Source organism: Cavia porcellus, unplaced genomic scaffold (assembly GCF_034190915.1).
Source record: "Cavia porcellus strain 051 isolate PalLab524CR breed Dunkin Hartley unplaced genomic scaffold, mCavPor4.1 scaffold_49, whole genome shotgun sequence".
In the NCBI taxonomy this organism is placed as follows: Eukaryota; Metazoa; Chordata; class Mammalia; order Rodentia; family Caviidae; genus Cavia; species Cavia porcellus.
Genome location: NW_026947532.1, coordinates 4856160 through 4869497, shown reverse-complemented (window position 1 = coordinate 4869497; position 13338 = coordinate 4856160). Strand labels below are relative to the sequence as shown.

The following is a 13338-nucleotide window of genomic DNA, read 5'->3' as shown; positions in this document are numbered from 1 at the left end:
TTCGAGGATCTCATTATGGAGCCCAGGCTGCCCTTACCCCACAGCGATGCTTCTGCCTCAGCCTCCTGAGTGCTGGGATGACAGGTGTGCAGCACGCCTGACAGCCTGTGGTCTTCCGGCCCTTGGGGTCACAACCTGGACACTGCTGCCCACCGAGGTGCCCAGACTAAGGGACATGCCCATGACTTGGTCAGTGTGTGGCTCCCCAAACCTCCTGGAGCTGCCCCCACCTGTGAGCTGAGAGTGGGAGCCCATGTAAGTCCTACGCCCTAGAAGTCATTGCCACTGGGCAGAGGTGACGGCAGGGCGCCCCCACTCACAATGAATCCGTCCTTCTGGGCAGGGAAGCTGTCAGCCGACCCTGGAAGTCAGGTTGCCCTGGATGCTGGCAGGCAGGGACCGGAGTCTGCAGCCCCTCACCGGGAGGCACCCATGACTTCCACCCCAACACCCGACGGCACGCAGAAATCAAATGCGACAACCACGCCCAGTAGGGACTGGAAGATGGCAGCCAGCACCGGACAGCCTACAGTGTCACAGCTGGTCACCTCGCTGTTGTCATCCCCGCTTTACAGGTGACAGAATGATGCCAGAAAACTCGGCCGCCTCTGACTGCACTGGAGCCGAGTGGCCTGGCTCCAGACGCATAAATCTCTTATTTTTCATTTCTGAGACAAGGTCTCACTGCATACTCGGGGCTGGCCTTGAACTCACTATCGAAGTCACTATGTAGCCTGGGAGATTCTCCTGCCTCAGCCTCCTGAGTGCTGGGATGACAGACAGCTGACACTGTGCCCAGCCAGACCTATACTCCAAAAGATGACACGCGACTGAATGACGGAAGCCATGTAAAAATAAAATAACTTACACATAAACAGCCCTGAGAGCCCTGCTAGCACAGCCCTGGCTCTTGGGGAGAGGAGAGAGCCGGAAGCAGACTTGTAGCCAGCACTGGGCCCCGGCTCCCACCCGCTCACCGGAAGCCAGGCTTCCCGTGATGCTCTCCGGGCAGCAGCCCTGAGCTCCGAGGTGGGCGAGCCCGGCTCCAGGTCAGACACGAGGAAGTGGAAGTCAGGCAGGGAACCGGCAAAACCACCTAGGGCAGAAGGGCGCTGTGAGGGAGGAGCGTGCTCTTCACGGTTAGGTTCTGAGTAACATAAAATCCCCAAGAACTTACAGAAAAAGAGGCTGACTCAACATGGAAACTGCAGGACCTTTTTTTTTTTGACACCGGGTTTCACTTTGGAGCCGAGGTTGTCACAGCAACCCTCCTGCCTCAGCCTCCAGAGTGCAGGGCTGACGGGTGTACACCACCACGCCCAGAGCGAAATGTACACTCCGGTGACAAAAGCTTTCCTGGAAGGTGCTGGGTTTCCCCCATTGTCTTAATGTCAGAACTTTTCTCTCTCTTGGTGGCACGGGATGGAACCCCGGGCCAGGGTGCTAGGCAAGGGCCCCCCCACAGAGTCCCGCCCGCCCCACCTGGCTTCCTTCTCAGTCATTTTGGAGTAGAGTACGAAACTGTCCTGAGCCCCGCCTGTGGCCCTATCTCCTGGAGGAAAGTGAGCTCAGGAATGCAGGGTCCCCACCCCGAAGCCCCCAGCCCTGCCTGTAAATCCCCTCGGAACGGGCTTGGAGCACACAGCGTGGCTGGGGGTGACGCTGCACTTAGCCTGGCCAAGGCCCTGGGCTCGCACAAGATGAAGTAAAAGGCGACACACAAGCAGCGCCCCCAGTATCTGCTCCAGCACCCCAGGGTGCTGCTGGTCAGTACTGCTGAGTAAGTCACCCACGTAAGCTGAAGGAATCACTGCAGTATGGGTCTTGATTTTGGGGGGCTGGAATCATCTGAGGCCCTCCCTTCCGACAGGTGCCAGTCGATTATGACTCCAGCATTCAGGAGTACCGGGAAAAACCCATTCAAATCCAGCCTGTGTGACATTAATGTCTGATTACTACCAAAAACTGAATGCCCACCACTGGCGGCCACTTCGCTTTATCTTCCCTAGCTATGATTTAGAGCAATAGCTTTGGGGGGTTTGGGCTTGGTTTGCTCAAGGCAGGGTCTCGCTGTATGGTCCAGGCTGGCCTTCAATTCACAGCAACCCTCCTGCTTCAGCCTCCCAAGTACTGGATGAGAGTTTCCCGCTAAGTCTATCAAAGCTTCGGCCTCCACTTCTGCTCTTACATCAGTTTACCATGCCGGTCCCCCTGGCACATGTTTACAGCCCGACCCCCTGTAGACAAACACCACCGGAGCCGGGCACGGTCTCCGTCCCAAAGGTCTCGTGGGGCTCTGCTGACAGGGGCTGAGCCCAGGGCCCAGGACGTCAGCCTCTGACCTGAGCTTTGCAATTCTGCACGGTTAGATCTTCTGTGCCCCTCTCCTCCCTACACTCCGGATGCCTGCATCTATCCACATGTCAGATACACAGGCGTGGACTACTGTCCTTTACCAGACTCCATAGCATTGGTCACCATCCTCATAAACATTAAACCTAACTTTAAAACATGCTTCTTGTTATTCTTGAAACAAGGTCTCACTATGTAACCCAGGCTATTTTCAAATGGGTGGGAGATTCTCTTGCCTCAGCCTCCCAAGTGCTGGGGTCATAGGCACTGTCACCATAGTTACCTCAAAGCACAAAAATTTTAACTTCTCTTTTTTTTTTTTTTTTTGAGGTGCAGGCACTGAACCCAGGATCTTGCATACACTAACCAAGTGCTTTACTGCTCAGCTACATCCCTAGTCCTTATTCAATCTTTTTGGGGAGACAGGGTGCTGCAAGGACAAGGTCTTGCTAAGTGACCCAGGTTGGCCACAGACTTGTGATCTTCCCTGTCCCAGCCTTCTGCACGGCCACACCTGCCTGGCATATTTTACAGTGTGGGTCACAACTGCAAGAACAATGCACAGCACACAGTAGGTGGTCAGTACTACTGTTTGGTGAGGCGAGGAGGCTCAAGCCTGTCATCCTAGCCCTCAGGAGGCTGAGGCAGGAGGATCACTTTGAGTTCAAAGCTGCCATGAGTACATAGTGAGTTCAAGGCCAGCCTGGACCACATAAAGAGACCCTGTCTCAGAAAATCAGAAAGGTGGGAACATGGCTTATTATTACCCTGCAGCGCCCCTAAAGAATAAGATAAAAGAAGAAGAGCTGTCTACACTGGACACCTGGTTTTGTCCGGAGTGCAGCCTCCCGGCTAGCGGAGCCTGACGCCTGGGATTCCATCTGTCCTGCTCTATCTGTCGGATTCCCCAGGAGCCGGGGCAGAATCCAGCTCTGCACAGAGCGGGCTGCAAGGAGAGGGCGTGAGCGAATGTCCCGGCTCGGGACGGCTCTTGGGGTTTGTATTCTGTGTTTCTCTCTGCCTTCCACTTTACTCATCAGTCTCGGGGCTCAGGCTCCTGAGTCACCTCCAGGCAAACTGGAAACGCTCAACCTTGGCGGCAGAGCTGGCTTGAGGCACAAACCCCGGAGATCCATCAAGGTTGTGCCGGCCACCGAGGAGAAGAAAGAGCAGAGGTGCACCGAGCTTTGCGATAAGGGGGAGACAAGAAGAGTGACCCCGAGCTCCCAGTGAGGCCAGAATTCGGGCACCAGAGCTCCTGCTCTCAGCCTTCAAGGCTGTCGTGCGTGCGGGTTTGCAAAGTGCGCCCAGGGCTCCCACGGTTTTGGCTACAGGCCACCTTTGGAGGCTGTGACCGTGACCAGCAGCCCGCTTTGCTGCTCTGACAGCGCTGTGTCCTCTGACACTTCTGGCCTTTGTTTGGCTTTGGTTTTTTGGAACAGGCTGTCCTTAAACTTACCATGATCCTCCTGCTTCAGCCTCTCACACCACAGGGATTGCAGGTGTACTAGCCCATTTTTAAGACAAAGTAAAATTTAAGGTTTTCTAAAAATTCAGTTATAGTTAAAAAAAAAAAAAAACCCAAAAAACAAACCTGTGCTTTATGGCCGCACTCATATTCCTGAGATGTATCCTGCTGGGACTGGGAATGTCCTCGCCCGGTTTCCTTGATGTAAAATATCTCTAAGTCTCTCAGTTATCTCTGCTAGGAAGTCAGTCCCAGCCTGAGCTGCTATGTATCATCACAAATGGCAGGCAGCCAGCTTCGGGAGGAAGAAGTCATGTGACTTCCATAGAACTTTTTTCAAAAGTAGTAAAAACATTTTTTTAAATGATAATACCAAAAAAATGCTAGGTGTAGTGGTACATGACTGTAATCCTAGGCTGGGGCAGGAGGATCACCACAAATTCAAGACCAGCCTGGGCCACATAATGACCTCAAGATCAGCCTGAACTACAACAGGCTTACTTGGAAAAAAAATAAAACAGTGAAAGAAAAAACTGCGGGGCTGCAGTGTAGCTGGGCCAGACAGACTGACGGTATCAGACGCCTGTTGAGGGTCTGCCTCCCTCTCGCTGCGGGGAGGGTTAGGCCCTTCTTGTTTGTTTGGGCTAGGATCTCACTAGGTAGCCCAGGCTGGCCTTGCAATCCTCCTGCCTCAGCCTCCCGGTGCTGGGATTACAGGTAAAGCACGCAGGATGGGCCAGGTCGCACTCTCCGAGGGCAGCAGATGGCCGAGTGTGTGACAGGCACACAGGACGCCGGCTACCTCCCCTCGCTCCGGAAAGCGCCTCTGAGCCACAGCTCCCGCAAGAGCGCTGCGAGTCTGCATCAGGCTTCAGTAGTGGCTCCTACACCACCGGCCACAGCCGCTCCCAGGAGAGACTGACGCTGCGTCCAGGTCCAGCCCTGGGGAGGCAGGGAGGAGACACATTCAGCAGTGCTGGAGGCAGGAGGATCTGAGTTCAAGCCCAGCCCTGGCAACTTAGAGACTGAGGCTGGGGCGGAGCCCTGTGTGAAGGCCTTGGTGGGAGGGGGGAGGTATTTAACCATGAAACAAGTAAGAAGCCATCAGTGTTTGAAACAATAAGGCCTGGAGGAAGCAAAAATATTACAAGGTCTGGAGTTCGCGCTATGATACATTTTTTCCATTTTTAGAGATACAGTGGACTGAGAAGTACAATGGAGAGGACAGCACACACGCACAGAAACTGGAGCCTCGAGTCTAAGGACTAATTCCCATTAAACCCCAGCTCAGGTTCCTCCCTGGGCAGTTTTCATCCCATTCGTCCGCCCCGGCTGCCCAGCCTTGGAGTCTCAATGTGAAAGGTACTGGGGTTCCCTTCAGAAGGAAATGAAAGTTCTTCTACTTTGCTTCGGTTTTGTTTTGGTGGAGGGGGGCTGTATCTATTTCTTGTATTAATTTGCAGTTCCTTAACCTGTACATAAATACCATAAACGACATAGTGACACACATCTGTGTTCCCAGAACTCGGGAGGCTGAGACAGGAGGACTGCCACCACGTGGTCAGTTGGAGGCCAGCCTGAAGTACAAACCATAGAGAGATCCTGTCTTGAAAAGGAAAAAAAAAAAAGAAAGAAAAAAAAAAAGAAAGAAAGAAAAAAAAAAACTCTAAATAAATTTAACATTAACCAATAGGATGAGGTCTTAATCTTAATAGTTAAGCTGCACTTAGAAAAATTTATAGTCCCAGCAATCCTGGAGGCCGAGGCAGGAGGATTCTTTGAGCTCAGTCATTTCAGATCAGTTTGGGCAACACAGCAAGATTCCATCTCAAAAAAACAAAAGGAGCTGGCTACGATAGTGTACACCTGTAATCCCAACAGCCGGGAGGCTGAGGCAGAAAGATCCTGCAAGTTTAAGGCCAGCCTGAGCTACATAGCAAGACTGTGGCTGCAAAAAGAAAAGTTAATAGGTACATGAGACCCCAGTCACTCTCCAAGAGAATCTACATGATCGGCCTTCTCTATTTCCATTTTTTATTTCTTGGGATTTTTCTGAGACAGCGTCTCTCACCTTGCAGTCCAGGCTGAACTCATAGTGACCCTCCTGCCTGCCTCACCCTCCCAGGTGCTGGGATCACAGGCGTGCACCACCACGCCTGGCCCTTCCCTGCTCTCTAACCATTTTTAAGTAGACACAGCACTAGGCTCCCGCTGGTGTGAGGCCATGTTACTAAAACAGCAAACAAGTACTTCCTTATAAACTAATTCCACTAGATGAATTCCACGGGGCTTCACGCCCACATTCTCAGATGTAATGAGATTAATTTCCCGGGGGCCTTTGTGTCTTCTCGGTAGCTTACAATTTTTAAGTGTCAAAATAAAACCTTATTTTTAAATGTGGGTAGTGCTCATGAAGCAGACCTCAGTAATCCTTGCAGTAAACACAGTTTCCGCTTCAGCGAGGGACTGGGCACTGCCCACCCAGCCTTTCAGACAGAGAACGCCCAGACTTCACCTGTGTCCATCCCACGCACTGACCTCACAGAACTCCCATTTGTAGGGCTTTAGAGACAGGATCTCACCAGGTAGTCCAGACCAGCCTCTAACTCCGAGATCCTCCTGCCTCGGCCTCCCAAGTGCTGGAATTCCAACGTGTGCCACCACCCTGGGCCAACAAACTGTTTTGTCTTCCACCAATGTGCCACCCTCAGATCTCATGTATCAAATGAGAGCAACCACTCCCAACATTCCCAGGGTGGTGGCCTTTTGGTTTGGTATCTGCTAACCAGAAGAGGCTGTGTGAGAAGCTCTTCTAACCAGGCAGCAATGACAAGAGAAACCTGATGAATCTCTTCTGAGTGCTTGTGTTTCACCCACAGAAGTTTCGGGGTGCTGTCTCCCACCCTCACCCCAACCCAAATCTCTGACAGCTGAAGGGGCAGCTGAAGAGCTGTGAGCTGCTGGGAATGGAGGACGCCAGTTTAGTAGCTACGGGTGGTAAAAAGGGGTTAGGGCTCCCCACCCACTAGAACCTGTAGTAGTTAATTACTTCAAGACAGAAAAAGAAAACACTGTTTAGGATCTGGGTGTGACAGTCCGTACAGGGGGATGAGGCAGGAGCATCTCCACAAGCTGGAGGTCAGCCTGGGCTACCTGCTATCAAAAAATATGTATTTTTTTCAGACCTGCTTTAAACATAAATAATTACGTAAGGGCCTCTGAATGTAGCTTAGTGGCAGAGTACCTGCTTGCCTAGCATGTGTGAGGGCCCATATTCAATCCCCAGAACCAGGAGAAAACCAAAAGTAAACACTCGCTCATACTTGTGTATTTGGGGAGGGGCAAGAGAGAGAGTGAGTTTCCTGTAGAGCCTCCTTGGGGGTCTGAAAGCACCCCAAAGACAGTCCAGGGCTGGGGATGAAGCTCAGGGGTAAGGGAGCTGCTTACGTTGGAGCTCCTGGGTATAACCTAGCACAGAAAAAATAAAGTACCCTGGAAACAGTGTGCTTGGGAACCAAGTGTGGTGGTGCATGCCTGTGATCCCAACATTTAGGAGGCTGAGGCAGGAGGATTGCTGCAACTTCAAAGTCCGTTTGGGCTACACAACAAGACTCTGTCTCAAAAAAACCCCAAAAAACAAAAACAAAACTAAAAAACAGAATAAAGCAGCATGTCATACACACAAGTGGCTTCTTCCTCTGCCGATGACACACACACATCACAGCCAGGTCTCCCCAGGGTGACTTCCTTTATTGGCACCTGAGCCAAGAAATAAAAATGGCAGGATCTAGGAGGATGCCAGCACGCTGCCACCCCAAAGCTGGGCCAGAGGTGATGAAAGCCGAGGGTCAGGCAGATATCTTCATGGCTCACGCTGAGAAACAAGCTCGTAAACTCCAGGGGGAACCTGTCACTGCTCCCAGTGAACAGGCCAGAGAAGGAAGGGACGGCGCTCTTCCTCCAGCGAGCAGCCTGCGATTCCAGCTTCTAGCCAGCAGCGCGCTGGCCTGGGCACGCGGCCGGCCCATGCAGCTGTGAATCAGGTGTGTATGTGCATGTGCGTGTGCGTGCGAGAGTGTGTGCCTGGTGTCTGGGGCAGAACCCAGGGCCTTGCACCTGCTAATCACGTGGCCCCTGCCCAGAGGACACCCCGGCCTCATGCTGGTTAATCTTCAGAGAAATCCGTGTGGTTCTTTGGACTCAGAGTTTGCAGACTAGGGGTAAAACCTACTTCGTGTTCTTTCACAGAAATAGATCTCTTTCAGTAATCTAACTGCGGTGCCTTTCAACAGCCCTCACCTCCGTGTCCTGGTTGTAGCAGGTGTTCAGTAAAAATTTTTGAATTTGGGGGCCATTGTGTGGCTTTTCACCTAGTGTGCACGAGGTCCTGGGTTTAATTCCCAGCACCAACACAAGCAAAGGAGAAGCAAAAGTTCAGGAAGCTGAGGCAGAAGGATCACAGCAAGTTTGGGAGAGAACTTGGGGGCCGAGGGTTAAGACCCAAAGCGGGTTTCAGAATCAGAAAACTTTTTTTTAATTCGTCTTAGTTTTGGTTTTTCTGTCCTAGCCCCCTGCTGGGATCACAGGCGTGTGTGCCACCATGGCTAGCGAAGAAAAGGAAATGTAAGTGGTTAAAAAGCAATGCTTAAAAAAATGCTATGAGGGCCGAAGATTTAGCTCAGTGGCTTAAGCACCTGCCTTGCAAGTTCGAGGTCATGAGTTCAATCCCCAAAACCAAAACAAAAAAGCTATAAAAAGCCATATAAAAGCCATCTTTTAGAATCTAATCATGTCAATGTAGCCATTCCTACTGTTCAACCTTACACAACAACAAAAAGTTGTACTTAAAGTTATTACAAATTACACATCTGAGTTCTGACAGTTGGGTGATAACCTCCTGACATATTGCAATTTCTCAAAAGTTTTCTAGGGGGCTGGATTTAGCTCAGCGGCATAAGCACCTGCCTTGCAAGCAGGAGGTTGTGAGCTTGATCCCCGGTACTGATAAAAAAAAAAAAAAAAAAAAAAGTTCTAAGCACGAAAGCTTACTCCTAAACGCGACTCTTTTTTAAAAAAATAACTAGGCCTTATACCTATGGCCATCACACTGAGCCACCTCCCCAGTCCTATTTTTATTTTGTTCATTTTGACAAGGTCTCCTTAAATCAACAAGTCTGAGCTGGGCTCCAATTTGTGATGCTCCTGTCTCAGCTTCCCAGAGGGCCAGGATGACAGGCATGAGCCTCTGTGCTGGGCTCAGAGAAGAAATTCAAAGAAGCACAGAAAAAGGTTTCTGCTCTCCCCCAACCAGGCAGGATGTGGTTTCCACCCAGGCCTTTGATGCAAACGTACGTTAGAAACCTGTCCTTTTTAAAAGCCTGGGTGGACTTTTACTAAAGTCCTAATGTGTGTGTCAAACCCAGTGGCATCTGTGCAGGGCTCTGAGTGCTGTGCACACCTAATCTGGAAACCCCCGGCAGGGCCGCCAACCCTGCTCACCCTGCACGGAGCACCAGGGCTGTGCCAAGCCGAGTTTGCCAGGCCCTTCATCATCTCATTACCCGCGGGCTGGATCCCAAAGCCACCAGGCAAGGGAACCCTCAATCATGACCATGCCACACACCCCCCAGCCCTGACCACTAGCTGGACAGACAGCTGGACAGACAGGGCTCACTCTTCAGCCACCATCTCCTCCAGGACTCTAGGTTTCGGTTTGTTTTGTTTATCCTAAAAACTATTAATAAAAATAAGGGGATTGAAAACAGACATTTCGCCGCCCTATGTGACTTTGCATTTCGCCTTAACACTCAAACTTCCGGCTAAGAGTCCCAGTTCACACCTGCCATCCCAGCACTGGGGAGGCTGAGACAGGAGGATCACTGTGAGTCTGAGATCAGTGAGGGCTACACAGAGCTCAAGGCTAACCTGAACTACATAGTGAGACTCTGTCTCAAAATAACAAAAAAAATTGTATGTATATATATATATATATATATATATATATATTTGGATATATACAAGTGTCAACCAATTCATTCATTCTTCCTCATAAAGTTACCAAGTGAAGACATGCTCTAATCCTGCCCACATTTCTTCCTTTAAACAGTTTCTGCTCCTCACTGTGGATTCCAAGCATTCACAGAAGAGGGACCATTATCATAGCCTCCCCATATTCAGCACCCAGCTTTGATGGATATTAATTCAGGGACAGTTTTGTTTCAATACCATCTGCCCATGGCCCCCAAATGACCCAGGCACATTCAGTTTCACATCATCCATCTACATTCCAGTTCCTGTCTCCTTTCTGTTCTTTCTCTGAGACACAACCTCCCCATATAGTTCATGATGGCCTCCGACTTGTGGCAATCCTCCTGCTTCAGCCTCCTGTGTGCTGGGAGTATAGGAAGGTGCCACCACACTGAGCAGTTCCCGTTTGTTCTCAGCAACTGCTGCCTTTGCTTCCTTCATAGCCCTCCACTCTCAGAACAATTCGAGCAGAATAACACAAGCAACTGAAGCCCCCACTCTGAGCCAGAACCCAGGGCCTTCACACTGCAAGACACCCACAACCCTGTTTTAAATTTCTGAGACAGGCTCTCACTAAGTTCCTCGGAGTGGACTGGAGCTTGAGATCCTCCTGCTTCAAGCCTCTGAAGTGCTGGGAGTGCTGGGGTGACAGGCCCGCTCTACCACGCCCAACTCAACTGGAACCCTTTTCTCAGTTCTTCCTAACAAGCCCTCAGCTACAACCTCCATCCACATCACCAAGAAATCTCTTCCTCTAGTCCAGAACCCAAATCCACACAAACACAGCAGGTTTTCCCTTCCAGAATCCCGTCCTGATGTTTAAACAACTGCAAACACAAATTTCTATTCTCCGCTTAAGGACTACCACTGATTTCTCCTCCACACTAACGGATAACCTAAGAGGAGGGAAAGGGGAGAATTACTGTACAGCACCTAGAGGGGCAGGTTTTGTTTTGTTTTGTTGCTAATTATGTGTGTGAAAATGTTGACGACCATATGTTGTTTAAAATGGATATTTGCAAACATTAGCCAAAACACTGTCATGCATTCCTTTGCACAGGGGATGCTTCTTAACTGCACTTTATTCATTTAAGGGAGTTACTGCCCTCCAGATTTCAGTATTAATAACAGTAGCTGCTTCAGAGCCAAACAAATGGTTATGTAAAAACAATGCCAAAAAAAAAAAAAAAAAAGGGAGGATGCACTGTTTCTAATTGCTCCAACCTTGCTTTATTTTGACAGGTTTCCTGGCCTCATCTTGGCCCGCATCCTGCACCCCACATCGCACCACAGCCTCCTTGGAGGGATCCAAAGGTGCTCAGCAGACGCTCGTCTGGGAGGCCGACCCCGTGTGCGGCGCGGGCACCGATCCGGAGCCTCGGTTCCCTCCTTCCCGGCCACCTCTCGTCCCGCCATCTCCCGGGAGCCCGGGCGGGGGGGGGGGGTTCGCACCTCAGGGCCTCGGCGTCCCCGGGTAGCCCGGGCCCGCGACAGCTCCGCCCCCGCGGCGGACGCGCCTGCTCCCCGCGCTCTGGGGCAGTGCCGAGGGGCTCCTGCAGCCAGCGCCCCTAGGTGTCGCCGCGGCCACGACCCCGTCCCTGCCCCCGGGTCCGGGCGCTGCAGCCCCTCCAGGGCTCACCCGAGCACCCCGGGACCCCAAGCACGCCCCGAACCCTGTGGGTCCAGGATCACTGCGTCCAGGACGCTCACCCAGGGCCCTGCGCCCCAAGACCCGGGCCCCACCAGGAGTCGCCACGGGGACTGCTCAGCGCGGCCTCCACGCCCCCGGCCGGGACCGCGGGGACCGCAGCATCGCCCCGCGCTTGGCCAGGGCGGGGACCCGGCCGCCCCGTCCCGGCCCCGCGGCGCCTCCCTGCCCGGCCGCCCGGCGCCCCGGCCCCACTTACCCAGAGCTCGGCGCCCCAACTCATGGTGCAGCGCGGCGGGCCCGGGCGGCTCCGCGGGCCTCCCCGGCGATCGCCCGGCCTCCAGACCCCGCGCCCGCCGAGACCCACTGCCGCACGCCGCCGCCGCCTCCGCTTGCGGTTCCTGACCTGGGTCTCCGCGGCGACCGCCCCTCCCCGCCGCTCCCGAGCAAAATGGCCCGAGGAAGCGACTGCGCCGGCCGCCGCAGCGCCTCCGCCCGCCCCACGCCCCGGAGCGCAGGGGGAGGGGAGTGGGGCGGGGCCCTGGGGGCGGGGCATTAGGGCGGGGCGCTGGGAGCCGAATGGGGCGGGGCCTGAGCGCGGGTGGGGCCCAACGGGGCGGGGACATACTGTGGACGGGGCATAAAGGGCGGGGCCTGAAGGCGGATGGGGCACTGAGGAGCCTAACTGGGCGGGGCCAGAGGGCAGGCTGGCCCGAAGAGGGCGGGCCTTGAGGGCGGAGTGAGGTGCTGGGGAGCCGAACGGGGCGGGGCCAAAGCGCGGGCGGGGCCGGTGACAGGTTGCGCATGCGTGTCTGGAGCGCCTCGGTCACGCCCCCTCACCCAGCCCCTCCGGGCGCAGCGTCGCACAGGGCGCGGGAAGGACGCTGCGGGAGCGATGCCGGGGATGTCTCTCCGCCAGGCGCCCCGCTCCCGGGAGAGCCGCTTGGACTCAGTGCGCCCTGCTGCTGGGCAAGTCAGGACCACCGCGGTCGCTGTGGCGGGTTCGGGAAGGCGGGCTGCAGAGGCTGGCTGGCTTTCAACCAAGGCCCCGCGCCGCATCCCGGGGGAGCCCTAGCCAGCGCCCCGCCGGGTTGGCGAGGCTGCAGGGAGGCGGCCCCCCGGGCCGCGCTGCACCTGGGGACGCCGGCCCGTCCCCTCCCTCTCCGTACGCAGAGGTCCACCCAGAGTGGTTCGTGACACGCTGCGGGCAGTCGGCGGGGTGGGACCGGCTCTGCAGAGCGATCGCTGGGCACCAGCCCCACGCCCCCCGCCCCCTGCCACCCAGGCAGCGCTGTGCTGCTTCCCCGGGCCAGGCCGGAGGCCTGCCCCCCTCTATCTCTCTATCTCTCCTCCTCCCTTTCGTAACAGGGTCTCACGGAGTGGCCCCGGCTGCCCTTCTCATCCTCCTAGCCCAGCCTCCGGAGTAGCTGGAATTACAGGCTTGAGCCACCGGGCCAGGCTTCCCCACAACTTTATCTGAGTAACCATGGACTCCCCACGTAGGCCCCCATTTAAAACAATTTCAGAGGCACGTTTCTTTAACACCCCGCACACACACCTGCTTATCATTCTTCACAAAGGAGGGAACAGGAAAACCCACAAAGATAAGCCTCCTCATCACTTCCTGTGTGGGTCACACCGAAACTGACAAAATTGTCTTGCTCTGTCTCCTTTGGGTCACCTCCCCCTACTCTCATTCCCTTTATTTATTTATTTATTTATTTATTTAGAGACAAGGGCTCACTATAGGGCTGCGCTTGAGCTCACTATGTAGCCCAAGTCAGCCTAGAACTCCTGGGGATCCTCCTGCCTCAGCCTCCCAAGTGCTGCGATTAGAGTCATA

General features: G+C 53.9%; 1 protein-coding gene across 29 annotated transcripts in view; it reads right to left on the bottom strand.

Moving 5' to 3' along the window:
- The window catches only part of Fnbp1 (formin binding protein 1), a 76436-nt gene extending 64169 nt beyond the window's left edge, over positions 1-12267 (bottom strand). For 28 of the 29 annotated variants that reach the window (XM_063244228.1, XM_063244232.1, XM_063244221.1 and 25 more), the window contains exon 1: positions 11755-12066. In XM_063244228.1, the coding sequence (XP_063100298.1) occupies positions 11755-12051 (297 nt within the window). In that variant the 5' untranslated portion in view covers positions 12052-12066. Of the gene's footprint in view, positions 1-11754 lie in introns of all 29 variants that reach the window. The other variant, XM_063244241.1, reaches the window with a different exon arrangement.
- Between the last annotated feature and the right edge of the window lie 1071 nt (positions 12268-13338).